At 42.6% G+C, this 18,308-nt stretch overlaps 2 protein-coding genes across 7 annotated transcripts in view; one reads left to right on the forward strand and one right to left on the reverse strand.

Moving 5' to 3' along the window:
• The window catches only part of RSPH10B (radial spoke head 10 homolog B), a 53,803-nt gene extending 38,433 nt beyond the window's left edge, over positions 1-15,370 (forward strand). For 3 of the 5 annotated variants that reach the window (XM_087867263.1, XM_087867273.1, XM_045813359.2), the window contains exons 18-20: positions 692-785; positions 13,956-14,154; positions 15,022-15,370. In XM_087867263.1, the coding sequence (XP_087723389.1) occupies positions 692-785; positions 13,956-14,154; positions 15,022-15,196 (468 nt within the window). In that variant the 3' untranslated portion in view covers positions 15,197-15,370. The remainder of the gene's footprint in view (positions 1-691; positions 786-13,955; positions 14,155-15,021) is intronic. The other 2 variants (XM_087867274.1, XM_087867276.1) reach the window with 2 other exon arrangements.
• Positions 15,371-17,102: 1,732 nt separating this feature from the next.
• The window catches only part of CCZ1 (CCZ1 vacuolar protein trafficking and biogenesis associated), a 29,211-nt gene continuing 28,005 nt past the window's right edge, over positions 17,103-18,308 (reverse strand). For both annotated transcript variants that reach the window (XM_087867278.1, XM_045813315.2), the window contains one exon: positions 17,103-17,450. In XM_087867278.1, the coding sequence (XP_087723404.1) occupies positions 17,395-17,450 (56 nt within the window). In that variant the 3' untranslated portion in view covers positions 17,103-17,394. The remainder of the gene's footprint in view (positions 17,451-18,308) is intronic.

An 18,308-nucleotide genomic window follows, 5' to 3' on the forward strand; every position in this document is an offset into this window, starting at 1 on the left:
CTTGGGGTGGGGGACAGGAGTTAGGGGGCTGCTTTTGGACACGTTAAGCTTATGGTGTCTGATCAAACATCCAGGTGGTATAGACGGAGACACAAGCCTGGGGTTCAAGGGCGAGATCTCATTGGAGGCAGAAACGTGGGTGTGAACAGCATATATCCACTAATTAATGACGTTAATATCAGACCATAGGTACATTTAACAGTATGTGGTAAACACTTTCCCAACAGACCCAGGGAAGACTTTCAAATCTTTGGTTTCTTGGGAGGAGAGTTTTAGTGGATACAATAACTGTTATCCATTTCCTTAATTGTACAAATAGCTATATATATATTTTAAAGATTTTACTTATTTATTCGACAGAGATAGAGACAGCCAGCGAGAGAGGGAACACAAGCAGGGGGAGTGGGAGAGGAAGAAGCAGGCTCATAGCAGAAGAGCCTGATGTGGGGCTCGATCCCAGATCGCCGGGATCACGCCCTGAGCCGAAGGCAGACGCTTAACCGCTGTGCCACCCAGGCGCCCCAAATAGCTATATTTTATGCAAGTTAAACATAGTCAAAGATAGTCTCTTGCTTAAAGAGAATGGCCTCATTAATAATTTTCTAATTATTTATAATGTAGCAAGTTGGTTTTAGTCCACAATGATGCAGAAGTCATATTTTGCTTTATTTATTTTTTTTAAATGTAAAAGCCCAAGATCAAGAAGTCTCTAAGTGATGAAAGAATTTCCAAAATGAACTTTAGATCTCCAGGAAAAGGGCTAACGTTTTTTTTATCTCAAAATGGTGAGTATTTTCATGATTGAATTCTAATGTTTGCACACTGTTGCTTTATAAATGATAGGAGATTTAGAAAAATGTACAACTATCTTTAAAAAATATAATTAGGCTGCTTTGACAGTATGTATTGTGCAATGATCACCACAGTATGTTTTGCTAACATACATCATCTTCTACAGATAACCAAAAAAACATTTTTTTCCCTCTTGATGAGAACTCTTAGGATCTACACTTAACAATTTTTGTCTATATCACACAGCAGCGTCAACTATAGTCGTCACGCTGCAGATTACATCGCTAGTACTTATTTATTTTACAACTGGAATTTCATAGTTTTTGACCACCTTCATCCAATCCCCCCTAACCCCAACCCCAGCCTCCGGTAACCACAAATCTGGTCTTTTTTTTTTTTTTTTTTTTGAGTTTTTTTTTTTGTTTAAAATTCTACATATAAGTAAGTTCATAGAGTGCTTGTCTTTCTCTGGCTGGCTTATTTCACTTAGCGTAATGCCCTCAAGGCCCGTCCATGTTGTCACAAATGGCAGGGTTTCCCCCTTTTTAACGGATGAATAAAGTTCCATTGTATATACGCCACAACTTCTTTATCCATCAATCCGTTGGACACTTAGGTTGTTTCCATGTCTTGACTGTTGTGGATGATACCGCAATGATCGTGGGGGAGCAGACATCTCTTCCACAGTGTTTTTGTTTCCTTTGGATATCTTTCCAGGAGTAGAATTGTTGGGTTATATGATACTTCCATTTTGAATTTGCTGAGGAACCTCCATACTGTTTCCCAGAGGGGCTGCACCAATTTACATTCCCCCCAACAGGGCAGGAGGGCTCCCCTATCTCCACATCCTCACCATCATTTGTTATCTCTTGTCTTTTCGATGCTCACCATTCTGACAGGTGTGCGGTGATCTTTTTTCCCAACACCAGTTATTGAAGAGACTATCTTCTCTCCATTGAACATTTCTGTCTTCCTTGTCAAGTACTGACTATACACATGGGTTTATTTCTGGGCTCTTGATTCTGTTCCCTTGGTCTTTGTGTGTTTTGATGCCAGTACCATACTGTTAACTTTTTATACTGTGTAGCATAGCTTCAAGTCAGGAAGTATGATGCCTCCTGCTTAGTTCTTTCTCAGGATTGCTTTGGCTATTTGGGGTCTTTTGTGGTTCCATATAAATTTTAGAGCTGTTTTTTCTACCTGTTAAAAATGCCATTGGAATCTTGATAGGGATTGCATCAAATCTATAAATGGCTCTTGGTAGTATTGACATCTTAACAATATTGAATTTTCTAATCCATGAATATGGGTTACCTTTCCATTTATTTTTGTCTTTTTCAATTTCCTTCCATCATGTCTTAAAGTACTCTGAGTAGAGATCTTTTACTTCTTGGCTAAATTTATTCCTAAGCATTTTATTGTGTTGATGGTATTGTAAATGGGATCATTTTCTTTAATTCTTTTCCTGATAATTCATTGTTAGTGTACAGAAACCCTATTGATTTTTGTATGTTAATTTTATATCCTGCAACTTTCCTGCATTCATTGATTAGACCTATCAGTTTTTTCATGGAGTATTCAGGATTTCCCACATATCAAATCATGTCATCTACAAATAGAGACAATTTTACCTCTTCCTTTCCAATTATGATATTTTTAATTTCTTTTTCTTGCCTAACTGCTCTGGCTACGTAGGACCTTCCAGTACTATGTTGAATAAAAGTGATGAGAGTGGATCCTTCTCTTGTTTCTGATCTTAGAGGTTAATTTTTCAATCCTTCACTATTGAGTGTGATGTTAGCTGAGGGCTTGTAATATATAGCCCTTATTTTTTAAAAAAAGATTTATTTGAGAGGGACAGAGCATAAACATGGGGAGGGGCAGAGTGAGAGGGAGAGGGATAAGCAGACTCCCCACCAAGTGGGGGGCCCAATGTGGGGCTTGATCCCAGGTGCCTGAGATCATGACCTGAGCTGAAGTCAGACACCAACCAACTGAGCCACCCAGGCGCCCCATATATAGTCTGTGTTATGTTCAGGTACATTCCTTCTGTACCTAATTTGTTAAGGTTTTTTTTTTTTAAATCATGAATGGATATTAAATTTTGTCAAATGCTTTTTCTGTGTTTACAGAGATGATCATGAAATTTTTTCTTTGATTCTATTAATGTGATGTATCACATTGATCGATTGTATATGTTGAACCATCCTTGCCTCCCAGGGATAAATCCCAGTTGGCCATGGTGAATGATCCCTTTATATGCTGAATTTAGTATAATAGTACTTTATTAAATATTTTTGCTCCTATATTCAAAAGGGATAGGAGCTCTTTTTGGGAAGAGTTAGAGAAGGATTTGCATTAATTTTTTTTCAAATGTTTGGTAAAATTCAACAGTAAAACTATCTGGTCTTGGGGTTCTCTTTGCAGGGAGATTTTTGGTTACTAATTCAACCTTACTAGTTATTGGTCTGTTCAGATTTTCTATTTCTTCTTGATTCAGTCTTGGTAGGGTGTATGTTCCTAAGAATCTCTCCATTTCTTCTAGGTTGTCCAGTCTGTTGGAGTATAATTGTTCCTAGTAGCCTCTTATGATCTTTATATTTCTGTGGTGTTGATCATAGTGTTTGTTTTCGTTTACAGTGTTGTTGATTTGGGTCCTCGCTGTTTTTTCCTTGGTTAGTCTAGCTAAAGGTGTCATTTTTTTTTTTCAAAGGATCAACTCTTAGTTTTGTTAATATTTTCTGTTTTCCTGTTCTCTGTGTATTTCTAATCTTTATTATTTCCATCCTTCTGCAACTTTTGGATCTGGTTTCTTTTTCTAGTTCCCTAAGTCAGAGTTAGGTTTGTTTATTTGAATTCTTTCTTGTTTCTTAATGTAGGTGTTTATTGCTATGAACTTCTTTCTTAGAACCACTTTTGCTGCATCCTGTAAGTTTTGGTATATTCTGTTTCTATTTTCGTCTCAAGATACTTTTATTTTTTTATTATGTTCAATTAGCCAACATAAAGTACATTGTTAGTTTTTGATGTACTGTTCAACGATTCATTAGTTGCATATAACACCCGGTGCTCATCATAACACGTGCCCTCCTTAACACTCATCACCCAGTTACCCTGCCTCCCACCCCCCTTCTGTAACCCTCAGTTTGTTTCCTGATACTTTTACTTATTTATTTTTAAGATTTTATTTATTTATTTGACAGAGAGAGACAGCCAGCGAGAGAGGGAACACAAGCAGGGGGAGTGAGAGAGGGAGAAGCAGGCTCCCAGCGGAGCAGGGAGCCCGATGTGGGGCTCGATCCCAGGACTCTGGGATCATGCCCTGAGCTGAAGGCAGATGCTTAACGACTGAGCCACCCAGGCGCTCCTCTTTTCTTTTCTTTCTTTGTCTTTCTTTTTTTTGTAAGTTTATTTAAATCCTCTCTACACCCAGTGTGGGACTCAAACTCTCGACCCCAAGATCAAGAGTTGCACGCTCTTCCAGCTGAGCCAGCCAGGCTCCCTGGGGCTGTTGCTTTATGTGTGCCCATCTTATTTATTTATTTATTTATTTATTTATTTATTTTATTTTTTAAAATATTTTATTTATTTATATGACAGAGAGAGAGAGAGAGACAGCCAGCGAGAGAGGGAACACAAGCAGGGGGAGTGGGAGAGGAAGAAGCAGGCTCCCAGCAGAGGAGCCTGACATGGAGCTCGATCCCAGAACGCCAGGATCACGCCCTGAGCTGAAGACAGACGCTTAGCGACTGAGCCACCCAGGCGCCCCAGTTTCCTGATACTTTTAAACTTCCCCTTTAATTTCTTCTTCGATCCATTGGTTGTTCAGGAGATAATTTCCATGTGTTTCCAGTTTTCCTCCTGTTACTGACTTCTATTTTATACCATTGTGGTCAGAGAAGATACTTGATAGGATTTCAATCTTGAATTTGCTAAGACTTGCTTTGTGGTCTAACATGTTGATCTATGCTAGAAAGTGTTCCATGTGTGCTTGAGAAGAATGTGTATTCTGTTGTCAGAATGTTCTGTATATGTCTGTTAAGTCCATTTGGTCTATAGCATTGATCAAATCTGTTTCCTTATTATCTGTCTGGATGACCTATCCGTTGTTGAAAGTGGGGTATTAAAGTCTCCAGCTATAACTGTATTGCTTATTTCTCATTTTTGCTCTGTTAGCTTTTGCTTTATTTAGGTACCTGAAGTAGGCTGCATAAATATAAATGTATCTTCTTGATGGATTAACTGCTTTATCATTATGTAATGACCCTTTTTACTGTTTTTAAAGTCTGTGTTGTCTGGGGATGCTGGGGTGGCTCAGCCGGTTAAGTGTCTGCCTTCAGCTCAAGTCATGATCTCAGGGTCCTGGAATCGAGCCCCACATCGGGCTCCTTGCTCAGTGGGGAGTCTGCTTCTCCCTCTCACTCTGCCCTTCCCCCACTTGTTCTCTCTCTAATAAATATAATCTTTAAGAAAAAGTCCATGTTGTCTGATATTAGTTACTCCTGCTTTTTTTGTTTTTAAATTATCATTTGCTTGAAATATCTTTTCCACCCCTCCACTTTCAGTCTGTGTGTGTCTTTAAGGTTAAGTGAAGTCTTGTAGGCAGCTTATTCTTGGATCTTGTCTTTTTATCCAATCAGCTATTCTATGCCTTTGATTGGAGAATTTAATCTTAATTTACACTTAAAGTAATTATTGATAGGTAAGGACTTACTGTTGCTCTTTTGTTAATTGTTTTCTGATTGTTTCGTAGAGCTACCATTCCTTTTTATCCTGCTGCGTTTTTTCGTGTTTTGATGCCTTTGGTATCAGTATGCTCTGACTTTTTAAAATCATATCTTTTTGTGTTATTACTACAGAATTTTTCCCCTTGTGGGTACCATAAAGCTTATATAAAATGTCTTAAAATTGTAACACCCTGTTTTAAGCTAATAACTTCATTAGCGTTCTTAAATTTTACACTTCTCCCCCTCATGTTTTTTTTTTTTTAAAGATTTTATTTATTTATTCGACAGAGATAGAGACAGCCAGCGAGAGAGGGAACACAAGCAGGGGGAGTGGGAGAGGAAGAAGCAGGCTCATAGCGGAAGAGCCCGATGTGGAGCTCGATCCCATAACGCTGGGATCACGCCCTGAGCCGAAGGCAGATGCTTAACCGCTGTGGCACCCAGGCGCCCCCTCCCCCTCATGTTTTAGGTTACTGATGTTACCATTTACATATTTTTTATGTTCTGTAACAACAGATTATTTTTTTTAACTTTTGAACTAGAGTTAAAGTGAATCATGCACCACCATTACCATATTACGGAATCTATGTATTTACTATTACCAGTGGGTTTTACACTACCAGCTTATGTTTTTATGATGTTAATTAGTATCCTTTAACTTCTACTTAAAGCACTCTCTTAAGCATTTCCTGTAAGGCAGGTTTAGTGGTGATGAACTTTTGTTCAGAAAAGTACCTCTTCACTTCTGAAGGACAACTTTGCTGGGTATAATTCTTCATTGACACGTTTTTTTTCTTTCAACATTTGAATAGTTCATTTCATTCCCTCTTGGCCTAAGTTTCTATTGAAAAAACCAGTCAGTAGTCGTATAAGGGGTTCCCTTATAGGTAACTTCTCTCTTAATTTCAAAATTCTTTGACTTTTGATGATTATAATGTGCTTCAGTGTAGCTCCCTTTGGGCTTAACCTATTTGGGGTCTTTATGACTTCATAGATCTGGATGTCCTTTTCTCTCCTTAGGTTTGGTAAGTTTTTAGCCATTATTTATTGCTTTAAATATACTTTCTATCCCCTTGTCTCCTCCTTCTGGAATTTCTATAATGAGAATACCATTTCTTTTGATTGTGTTCCAGAAGTTCCATAGGCTTTCCTCACCTTTTTAAAATTTTTGTTCCTTCTGCCCTGTCTTCTGGGTCTCTGATTCTTTCTTCTGTATGACCCAGTCTGCTTTTAAAGCTTACTATTGAATTCTTCAGTTCATTCATTGTTGTTTTTCAGCTCTAGGATTTTTGGGGTTTTTTGATGGCTCCTTTGTTGAACTTCTTGTTTTGGTCTTGCATGGTTTTCCTCATTTTGTGTAGTTGTACATTCTTGTAGTTCACTAACTTCTTCAGGAGGATTGTTCTGAATTCTCCAACAGTTCACAGATCTCCACTTCTTTAGGGTCACCTACTACAGCTTTATTAGTTTCCTTCGGTGTTATGTTTACCTGGTTTTCATGATCCTTGATTTCTTGCTTCAGTGTCTGTGCATTTGAGCCAGTGGTATCCTCCTTCAGATTTTACAGGTTTGCATTAGCAGAGGCCTTTGCTCACCCATCAGCTCAGTTTGGGTTTCTGGATGTGTCTGGTGGTACTTTCTTGGGCCGGTAGGGCTTATTATCAGGTCTATTTTGTGGCAAGGCTACTGTCTGAGCTCTGAGATTGGTGGGGGAAGGGTGCTGCTGACTGAAAACAGTTTTAGGTAGGACTAATGGCTTGGTTCCCTGCCCAAGTGAGGCTACAGGATATGCTTCATGGTTGCCTGGGTATTCTGGTCAGGTTGGGTAGGATACTCAGCTGTAGATGAGGCTATGAATTAGCTTCCCTACTCTGGCGGGGCAGCAGGGCAGGGCCCAGGGCCTGCATGGCTTGTTGTTTGGGTACCTGAATCAGGCAAGTGTGTGAAATAAATTCCCTGGCCAGACAGGTTGCTGATTTTGCTCTGCAGACAGGGAAAGTCCTAGGCTGTGCTCTCTGTTCAAGTGCAGGACTGCTGGGTGGGCTAAAGACTGTATCCAGCAATGAGGTGGGGTGGAGGTGGGGCGGGGGGAGTAGTGTTATGAATTAGTTTCCTTGGCTGAGTGGAGAGGGAGAACTGCTCCAAGGCTGATAATGCTCTTTGTAGTCTTGACTCAAGCCAACCCATGCTCCCACATTCCCTGGCTAAACAGGGCCACTGGCTTTGCTCTGCAGTCTCTCAGCTCTGCCTACCAGACTGCTCAAATTTTGCAGGGCTATTGCAGCTTTGCAGATGTTCTGGTCAGGCTTTCTGGCTAAGCAGGGCTGGGAGGTTTACTTAGCACAGGATGGAGCTATGAATCAGATCCTCTGCTTGGACAGAGCAGTAGAACCCTCCATACATGAACTGGCTACCATACTGTGTGCTTGCGTGTTCCTGGGCAGGGGCACCAACCAGTCTCCAAGGGTAGCACAGCTCTTCATTTGAGGACATTAATCAGGCTGACCTATACCCTGTGGAGTTTCCTGGTCAGATTTCACCACCAACTTGGTTCTGTAGGTGAGCAAAGACACTGTTTGGGGGCTGACACTTGGGTGCTGCAGGTAGGAACTCAAGTCTGCCAAGATCTCAGTGCTGACTGTTGCAAGCCCCTCCCCCTTCTGTCACTAACAAATTCCCAGTGGTTGAGCCCACAGATTCCCTAGCAATTCCCATGGGGTAAGACTGCAGTGGGGGCCCCCAAGAAGTGACCCACATGCTGGGGGAGCTGGATGTCTACCCTGGACTCTCTTTTCCCACTGAAGGAACCACAGACTCAGGGGAGACCTCAGTTTGGTGCTGTGCCAGCCTGGGGGTGGAGGGGAGAATGCGGTCAGCAGGTAGCCGTTCCTCTTACCCTTCCAGTGCTGTTTTGTTCTCTGTGGTGAAGGAGTGCTTCAGCTTCACCCCTGTAGTCTAGGATTCTCTCAGTGGTGTTTTGTCCATGAAGAGTTGTTGGTTCTTCTTTTGAAGGGGGAGTGAAGTCAGGCAATGACCTATGTCACCATCTTGGTGATGTCACTTCTCCTGGAGTTGACTTTCAAAAGCATGCTCTTACCAAGTTGAATCAGTCTGTTAGGATGGCTGTTCCCCCAGTGTGGGCCCTGCATGTCCATCTCTCAAGCCTGATACTGTTGACGGTATCCTTATACAGTTGACTTGTCTTTCTCAAGAGTTTCATTCATTTTTTAAAAAATTGAAGTATAATTAACATACAGTGTTATATTAGTTTCAGGTGTACAATATGATTCAACAGTTTTATATACTACTCCGTGCTCATCAAGATAAGTGTGTTAAGTGTTGAACCCCTTTTTAAATTTCCCTCATCCCCCCCACTCATCTCTCTGGCAACCACCAGTTCTCTGTATTTTTAAGAGTTATCTTTTTTTTTCTTGGTTTATTGATTTGTTTTCTTAAATTCTACATGAGTGAAATCATATGGTATTTGTCTCTCTGACCTCACTTTATACACTTTAGGTCCATCAATGTTGTTGCAAATGGCAAGATCTCATTTTTTATGGCTGAGTAATATTCCATTGTATGTATGTATGTGTATATACATACATATACATTCCATTCATTCATCCATTCATCTATGGATAGATACTTGGGTTGCTTCCATGTTTGGCTCTTGTAAATAGTGCTGCAGTAAACACAGGGGTGCATATATCTTTTCAAATTAGTGTTTTCATTTTCTTCGGATAAATACCCAGTAGTGGAACTACTGAATCATATGGTAATTTTAATTTTTTGAGGAACCTCCATACCATTTTCCACAGTGGCTGCACCAATTTGTATTCCCACCACCAGTGCACGAGGGCTCCTTTTCTTCCACATCCTCATGAACACTTATTGCTTGTGTTTTTGATTTGAGCCATTCTGACAGGTGTAGGTGATATCTCACTGTGGTTTTGATTTGCATTTCTGATAAGTGATGTTCATCTTTTCATGTGTCTGTTAGCCATCTGTGTCTTCTTTGGGAAAATGTATTCAGGTCCTCTGTCATTTGTTTTTGGTGTTAAGTTTATATATTCTGCATATGAATCCCTTATCAGATAGTATATCATTCCCAAACATCTTTTCCCATTCCGTAGGTGGTCTTGAGGATTCCTTCCATCACTGTGCAAAGGCTTTTTATTTTGATGTAGTCCCAGTAGTTTATTTTTGCTTTTGTTCGCCTGAGGAGACACAACTAGGAAAATACCACTAGGGCTGATGTCAGAGAAACTACTACCTATGTTTTCTTCTAGGAGTTTTCTGGTTAGGTCTTTAATCCATTTTACTTTTGCATACGGGGTAAGATGGTTTTTAAAGATGCTCACGTTAAACACAACAAAGCCCTTATTCGGTGCCTCATGTTCCTTCTAATATGATCCCTTTTCCTGGTAAAATCCCTCTCACATTCTATCTGCTGCCTCCACTTCCCCAACTTCCAGGTCATTACTCAGCCCTGTCCACACTGGCTTCCAGCTTCATCCCTCTCCTTTGCCTGGGGTCATCCAATGCCACTGGGCTCTTCCTATTAAAAAAGGGCCAGGTGCGTTAAGAAGAAAAATATCATACAACCACTTGGACATTAAAAGCAAAAACAATACAACAAAAAGCCCCACCAAATATGAGTTCCTCTATTCTAAATAGTTCTTAAAGTAAAATTACACTTCTGAGAACAGTTAGAAAAGTGAAATAGAAACATTCCGAGACATGGTCAAAACTATAACCTAGAAAATGTATAGTGTTAAATGTTTTCACTATTAAACAAGAAAACATGGTAACTTCAACATTTGGCCCAAAAGGGTAGAGGGAGGAGTATGAAATACAAGGAGAGAAGGAGGAAGGCATTAATGAGAATATAAACTCACAAATTATACATAAAAATACTAAAGTTACTAAAATTGATCATTCTGAAATCTGGTTCTTTATGTGAGAAGACAGACACTCTCAAGACAGGATGAAAGTGATAGAACACATATCATCTCACTTGGAAGGAAAAAATACCCATAGACAAGATTTTTTTTTAAGTGTAGTGAAAGGATGCTATATACATCTCTAAGCTAATACATATGAAAAATCTGAAATTATTTTCTAGGAAGATATTAGTAACAAAAAGACTCAGGAAAAGACAGAAAACCTGAATAATCATGGGGAAGAAAACCATCAGAAAGTTACTCTCCTAAATTTAATTTTATGAGCAAAAAACTTAAGACAGTACCAGTATTAAAATTGTTCTTACATGCTTATTTTTAAAACTCCAAGCATAAAAAAAACCGTTCATTTAACAAAATCAGTATAACCAAGACCTGAAAACGTGACGAAGATTAAAACAAAAATGAAACCCCGTTTCTCCCCCGGGAAAGAGGGGGGTGTATAAAAACCACCTGAGCAGGACGATCACGGCTGAATTCCCAGAGCCTAAACCACGCTAAGTTAGTGAAACCCAAGCAGTACTAATTCAAAAGCTCCTGTCTTTTAATCCACAGACTCTTTCTTCTGCTGGATCCATTCTGTGGTTGATGCTCTACTGCACTTTCATCTCACGCACCATAGTCCTCAGCTCCACAACTTGTTTTTCTTGTGATTTCCATCTCCTTGTTATCAACTCCTTTTGTTCATAGGTTGTTTTCCTGATTTCACGTAACGGTCTTCTGTGTGCTTGTAGCTCCCTGAGCGTCCTTCAAATGGCTATTCTGAATGCTCAGTCAGCTCAGTCGCAGACCTCCATACCTTTGGGCCTGGTTACTGGAAGATTACTGTGCTCTTGCGGTGGCGTCATGTTTTTTTAGACTCCTTGAAGTCTTGTGTTGCTGTCTTTGCACGCGAAGTCTCTACTAATAAAACCTTCCTTCAGCGCTGTTAGGGATTCTGAAGCTTTCTCAGACCACCTAAGGACACACCTGCTCAACATTTCTTGGTCCCTTTTGTGGCAGAATTCTTACCTTCTCTCGATCCTGTGATATGCCAGGCTGAGTGCTGGCAGGCTCCCTTTTGCTGTCTCGGGGCGGGTGCTAAGTCAAGTTTGTGGTCCCTCCCTGGCCCCCATGCTGAGGGCTCACTCCCAGCACTGTTATGTGGGGGAGGTGCATTGGGTGCTGTGGGCCTGGCACCAATGACCTACCCTGTGTCTTCGTGCATTTGCTCCTCTTGAACATTTCATATAAATGGAATCTTGTCTGTTCTTTCACTTAAAATTACTTTGGGATTCATTCATGCTGTAATGCGTCTTACTATTTTGCTCCTTTGTATAGCTGAGTAGTGTTCCATTGTAGAAATAAACCACATTTTATCTCTCCATCAGTTGCGAGGGACAGCTGGGCTATTTCCACCTTAGGCTATCATGAATAGTGAAAATTGGTGTGCAAGGCATGGTGGGCATTTTCTCGGATTGGTATCTAGTAGTGGAATTGTTCTATGATATAAACAGCCAGGCTGTTTTCCTAATTGGCCATACCATTCTATCTGCCATCAGTGATATATGAGGAGGTCTGGTCTTTCCATGTCCTCTCCAACACTTAGTGGTGTGTTTAAATTTTTTTTTTTAAGATTTTATTTATTTATTTGACAGAGAGGCAGCCAGCAAGAGAAGGAACAGAAGCAGGGGGAGTGGGAGAGGAAGAAGCAGGCTCCCAGCAGAGGAGCCTGATGTGGGACTCGATCCCAGGACTCTGGGATCACGCCCTGGGCCGAAGGCAGATGCTTAACGACTGAGCCACCCAGGCGCCCCTAATTTTTTTTTTTTTTTAATTGGGTTGTCTCATTGAGTTATTTATGTAACCTGGATACAAGTCATTCTTTATCCGATATGTTTGGCAGGTATTGTTCCTAGTGCATGACCTTCTATTTTATAATTATTTGCTTTGGCAAAATGGCTTGTGGGAAAAGCACAAGCATATCACTGAGCATTTACTACTAAATCATTGAGACTTCATACCACCTCTGTGAGGGGGGTCCTACATGGTTCCCCTTTTGCAGATGAGGAAACCAAGGCACAGATATTCACTTGCAGATTACATAGCTAATAAGTGGCAGAGCTGAGCCTTGACTCTAACTTGCTTGGTTCATGTCTGTGCTCTTTACTACTGCACTCTGCTACTTCTGAAGTAGAGACTGTGCCTGCCCCGTGACATGGTGCCCAGAGCAACAATCCCAGTGGGCTGTTTTTCATCAGTTACCTCCATGCACAACATTCTCCCAAGCCTAGGCCCGCCACGGATTATACAGATGTCCTAGAACCTAGGAACTCACGTGGGAAGTGCTGATGAAGGTTTCCCTCAGTCTTTGTAAAATCTGGCACTGGCATCAAGGTTCTTCCTATTAGCGTTCCACTCTGTGCTCGCCACAGTGGCTCCTGAGATGGGAAGGTGGGCTGCTGACAGCACCGTACCTTTCCATTGTCCCCATCCTCACCCTCCTCACTGATCCCTGCCCTCACACAGCACAGTAGCCCATGCTAGAGACACAGTCTAAAAACACTTGCTGTCTTCAGAGATCCCTGAGCTTATTGATAATACAGAACTATCCAAAGATTATCATCCCAGAATCAGCTATTTAAACACATTCCAAAGTGGATATCTGTTGGCCCTAGTAGATGTGAAGCAACTCTCACCAGGTCAGTAGTTCTACCTACCTTCTTACTCGAGTTAAAAATCCTCTTTCATTAGGGCGCCTGGGCGGCTTAGCCGGTTGAACATCTGACTCCTGGTTTCGGCTCAGGTGATGATCTCAGGGTCGGGAGATCAAGGCCCACATCGAGCTCTGTGCCCAGGGCAGAGTTGGCTTGAGATCCTCTCCCCCTCCCCCCACTTGTACCCCCTAAATAATAAAATCTTTAAAAAAATCCTCTTTCATTATTTTCTTAATGCAAACTGCCTTTAAAGACAATGCATGCAGGGACGCCTGGGTGGCTCAGTCAGTTAAGCAGCTGCCTTCGGCTCAGGTCATGATCCCAGGGTCCTGGGATCAAGCCCCGCACTGGGCTCCCTGCTCATTGGACAGCCTGCTTCTCCCTCTCCCTGTCGCTCTGCCTACTTGTGCTCTCTCTCTGTCAAATAAAATCTTAAAAAAAAGACAATGCATGCAAAAACCAAGAGGCTTTTTTTTTTCTCCCCTGTGAAACATGGAAGATGAAAATTTTCCACAGTTTTAATTTTAGAAAACTAAAATACTTTTACCATTAAGAAAAAAAATACCAGGAAGACTCAAAATGTTGACAATCGTAGCTCTGGTCTACTGACACTTGCCTTGTTCCGGGTGGTCGGTGAAGCACTTGGTGGTTACCTTAACCGTCCCAGGGATGGGGGGAAGCAGAGCATCACCCCACCTTCAGGGGATGAAGACGCTCAGGCATCGTACGAAGTGGCAGAACTGGAATTGTGTGCACGCTCATTTTAAATTTTCTTCCAGAGAGAAAAGAAAAATCCAAGGACGGACAAAAGGAAAAACTTGCTGTGTGGATCACGAGTATGTATATCTTTTTTGTGAATATACTGTTCCCTGCACATAAACATGAAGAAATCCTCAAGGAGAAAATAAGGGAGGACAGGATGCGTCAGGCGGCCATGGCCGACCAGAGGAAACTCGAAAATGATGAGCTGGAAGCGAGGTAACCTTACAGAACCTCCCTGCTCCTCTCCTCTGTCTTTCCTTCCCATCTCTGTGTCTGGGACCAAACACTTTCATTAAAAGTGTACAACTTCCTAAGGGAGGCAGCTCCTCCGGTGGCACCAAGGGCCTGGAACTGCCAGAAGAATCCTGCCTGCCTGTGACCACCAGTTCTCTCAGGTGGTGAGAACACCTGGGGCCCAAGGCTCACCAGAGAGGCGAGGCCCCATGGTGGCTGGGAGGCCACAGAGCCAGTCTACCGGGTTCAGATCCCAGCCCTGCCCCTTGACATGTGCGTGGCCCTGGGCAAGGTCCACTCATCGTGCCTTGCTTTCCCCATCTGTAAGTGCAGATAATCGCCCATCAGGCTGTTGTGAGGACTTAGTGAGGGGATGTTGTGAAGTGTCTGGAACAGTGCGTGGCACATGGTAAGCACCACAACCTGCCGCTCACCTACCTTTCTAGAACCACGGTCGAGAACTGTGCAGTCGCAGCTGGCCAGAGAGCTAAAGCCTGCTCTTTGCAAAGTACACGTTGAGCCTGTTGGTCTGTTGGAGAAAGCATTAAACTATACTTACAGGCAAAGACCATAAAAGTATTTTAAAAGGTCACTTACTAGCTGCTAAGTTGCTACAGAGGAAAATGGTTCAAAAATCACTTTAGATACATGAAAATTTCATTCTGGACTGTCTAGACATGGCATCACTTTGTATTTCAGGCAAAGTGAGGACAATTTACAGTTCTGCTTACAAAAACTGTTGAAATCTAGTTTTGGCCTACTTGGCATAAACAAAATACAGCATAAAACTGGTTTTGATACTGCAAAGAAAAATCAAAGGTACCTTCCTGTGTTTGCTTCTTGTGTTAGGCTGAACAGCTTGAGAGAGGAAGAGGCCAGAAGACCAGACTGTGATGTCGACATCACCGTGATCAAGGAACCGGCGGATGCCTCATCCTCAAGTTTCACACCGAGCACCCCTAAAGAGGACACGGCAGTGTCCCAATCCAGCAAGCCCGTCACAAGTAAGAAAAAGAAAAAGTAGAGGTTACTGGGTTTGGAAAGGAGCCCCAAGAACAAGCAGATGTAGAAGGGGCTTCCAACTGAAGCACGGTAACACCTTTCCTGACCAATAAAATCGTGTCTTACTTCTTGGCGTAGTGCTTGTAAAATACCACTGCCCAGGCCACTGCATTTTGAAAACGGAGCTGAATGATTAAAAAAAAAAAAAAAAAAATTTGATACCTGTGTGTGCTACTTTCAAAGTACAGTGTTGGTGATGAAGGTTAGAATTTGATAAAACTCATCAGAAGACAGTTGGCGGTGGGCAGATTTAAACATTTCTTCAGGGCCCCCTGCCAGAGATTGGGCCACCTCCTTTGCCCCTGTCACCACCCTGTGTCCAGCCCTGTGTCCAAATCGTACCTGTCCTCCCGTGCTGCCTCGTATCCGGCTCCTTCCCTGCTCCCACCAGTTCCCCAGCACCGCAAAAACTGCAGGAACAAAGGCCAAGGCGGAAAGGCTGAGGCACAGGTGTGGAGCCAGCAGTAAGTGAAACTTTAAGGCTGTGTTAGAAAATGTTATGCTAATTTGTGTTAAATTTAAGGGTAACCAGCAAACGCATGAAAATATAATCTACAGCTTCCAAACTAGCAGAAGGAAGGACATGGTCATCCAACATGAAGCTGGGGAAAGGGAAAACAACAAAGAAAAAGGCTAGAAACCGAAATTACCAAAGGTGGTGGGAAAAGTGCCAGTACACCTCACCATTGTGACCAGGTTCAACTCCCCTCTTCCTTCACCCAATCCCCCAGATGATTAGACTGGGTTCAAAATCAAAATTCACTTCATTGGTACTCTTTACAAGGGAAACCTCTTAAAACCAGACAGAAAGGATGAAAATAAAGATATGAAAAAAGATGTACCAGGAAAATTTAATCGAGATGACTGGAATCGTAAGCAATATTAGAACAGAATTTAGGGACACCAGGGTGGCTCAGTTGGTTGTGTCCAACTCTTGGTTTCACCTCAGATCATGATCTCAGGGTCGTGAGATCGAGCCCGGCGTCAGGCTCCACACTGAGTGTTTCGCCTGCTTAAGATTCTCTCCCTCTCCCTCTGCCCCTCCACCCCTGCCTGCTCACTCTAATAAATTTAAGAACAGAAATTTAAAGCAAACTGAATAGGGATAAACCCAGAAATAATGATAAAAGGACCAACCCCCCAAAAGACACATTATTCATAAACATCTTACATCTTGGCCTTGCAAAAGCTGGCAGAATTACAGGGAGGAAACAGATCAAAAAGACATTTAGTAAGGATATAATTTAAGCAAGGCAACTGAAAAGTTTGAACACACAGAAACAAGACTGCAACAGAGAATAAACACTAACTGCATTTTAGGTTGAAATGTACAACTACAAAGGATACATCCGAGACCACGAACTAATTGTGCTGCAATTAATAAGTCAGTAATGAACGCAGGATACAGAACTGCTAGAAACAAACACAATCTCAGGTAACTCGTGGGTTAAGAGTGATTCATGATTTCATAACGGAAAGAGTAAATTACATAAATCATGAGAACGGCAACAAAACTTCCAGCCAGGCTACATCTCAGCTGTGAGGATGTAAGCAGCTGTGGCCACTCGGGGGTTGTACACGACAAATGAAGAATGCTTCATGTTTAGACCACACTGGGGCCTTTCCATTCAGCCCTTTGTACTATACATGGTCTAAAAATCACATTACTACTCAAGAGAAAAACCAAGTCTAGCACTTACTTTGGCCAAACGCTTCTGGGTTCGCTACCACAGGTCTAGTGACTGGGGGAGGGACCCGATCTCCGAGCAGCTCTAGCTGCTAGAATATCCCCAAGGACGAGCCAGGGGCCCACGGGGCAGAGTGGTCCACAGCAAGCAACAGGTGAGAGACTCAAAGCCAAACCAGAATTTTAAAAACCTTAACAATTTATTCGTCTTATTTTCCAGTAAAATATTCACATAATGTCAAAAGAATGGAATGAAAGAGATGTAGCCAACTACCTTTAATTATGTCCACATAAATATTTAAAATCTAAAAACCCCAGCGGATCATCAGACTGAGTAGAAATTTGATTCTTCAAAGCAAGTATTGCTTTACTATTGTCATAACCCAGTCAATAATATGACCGAGACCCTGCAGTGGTAAACAAAATGCCTGCTGAGTTGTTTTTTACAAGATGTTTCGTCGCGCCATTATGGGTCAATCCAAGAAGAATATGTTATTGAACTGCGTTGCACAAAGTTTCTTTACCTCTTCTGCAAAAAAACCACAAACAAACAAAAAATGGAGGTGAGAAACCGAGGTTTTCACGCAAGCGCCTGACACACCCACGGGCTGGGGGTCTGCAGCGCGACTTCTAAACCGCTAAGCCAGCGAGTGCAACCCTCCAGGACCCCTAGCTGCCACCTGGCAGTTCAAGCACGCTCCGCAGAGGTGGCGCCATCATGACCCAATTCCCCCGCACCGGGCGCGCTCACTGCTGTGTCTAATGCACACAGCTCTCGCTACAAGTACTAGTAAGAGAAAAACGTACTGTGTCCTAGCAGGTGTGTGCAGAAAATGAAACCACACACCTGACTTTTGTCCTGTACACAGCACTCCCCCAATTGTCCTGCTCCAACAGAGCAGCAAGGGAGCCCGATGCGGTGAAGGGGACACAGCCCTCTCCCCGGCGCAAGCCGCTGTCAGGATCGGCCGAGGCAATCGCTGGAAGCACGGTGCGCTCGGGACCAGACCGACCACAAGGGCCAGAAGGCGGGCGGGCGGGGAGCTCCCGCGCCATCAGTCTGCTCAGCTGCAGACTGGGGGGGGGGGGGGGGGGCTCTGACCTGCCCAGTGAACCCGACAGCTCTGCCTCGGGATGTCTCTTTATCACCGGGAATAAAAGGGGACATTTTTACACACAGCGAATAAAGACAGGGGACTTTTTTTTCCCCTTTTAGCATTATAGAAAATTCTCCTTCGGCCACTGCCACATTTCCTGTGGCACAGGGAAGTTTTCCACATCCTTTTGCAAGGAACTGTGCTACCGAAGAACACAGAGTGGATCGAATCATGGTTTCCTTTAAGCAACGGGCATCTGTTCAACACCCCACAGGCGTGACTCGCGCTCT

This window comes from Ursus americanus, chromosome 2 (assembly GCF_024610735.1).
Source record: "Ursus americanus isolate L20-20 chromosome 2, mUrsAme1.1.p, whole genome shotgun sequence".
NCBI lineage: Eukaryota > Metazoa > Chordata > Mammalia > Carnivora > Ursidae > Ursus > Ursus americanus.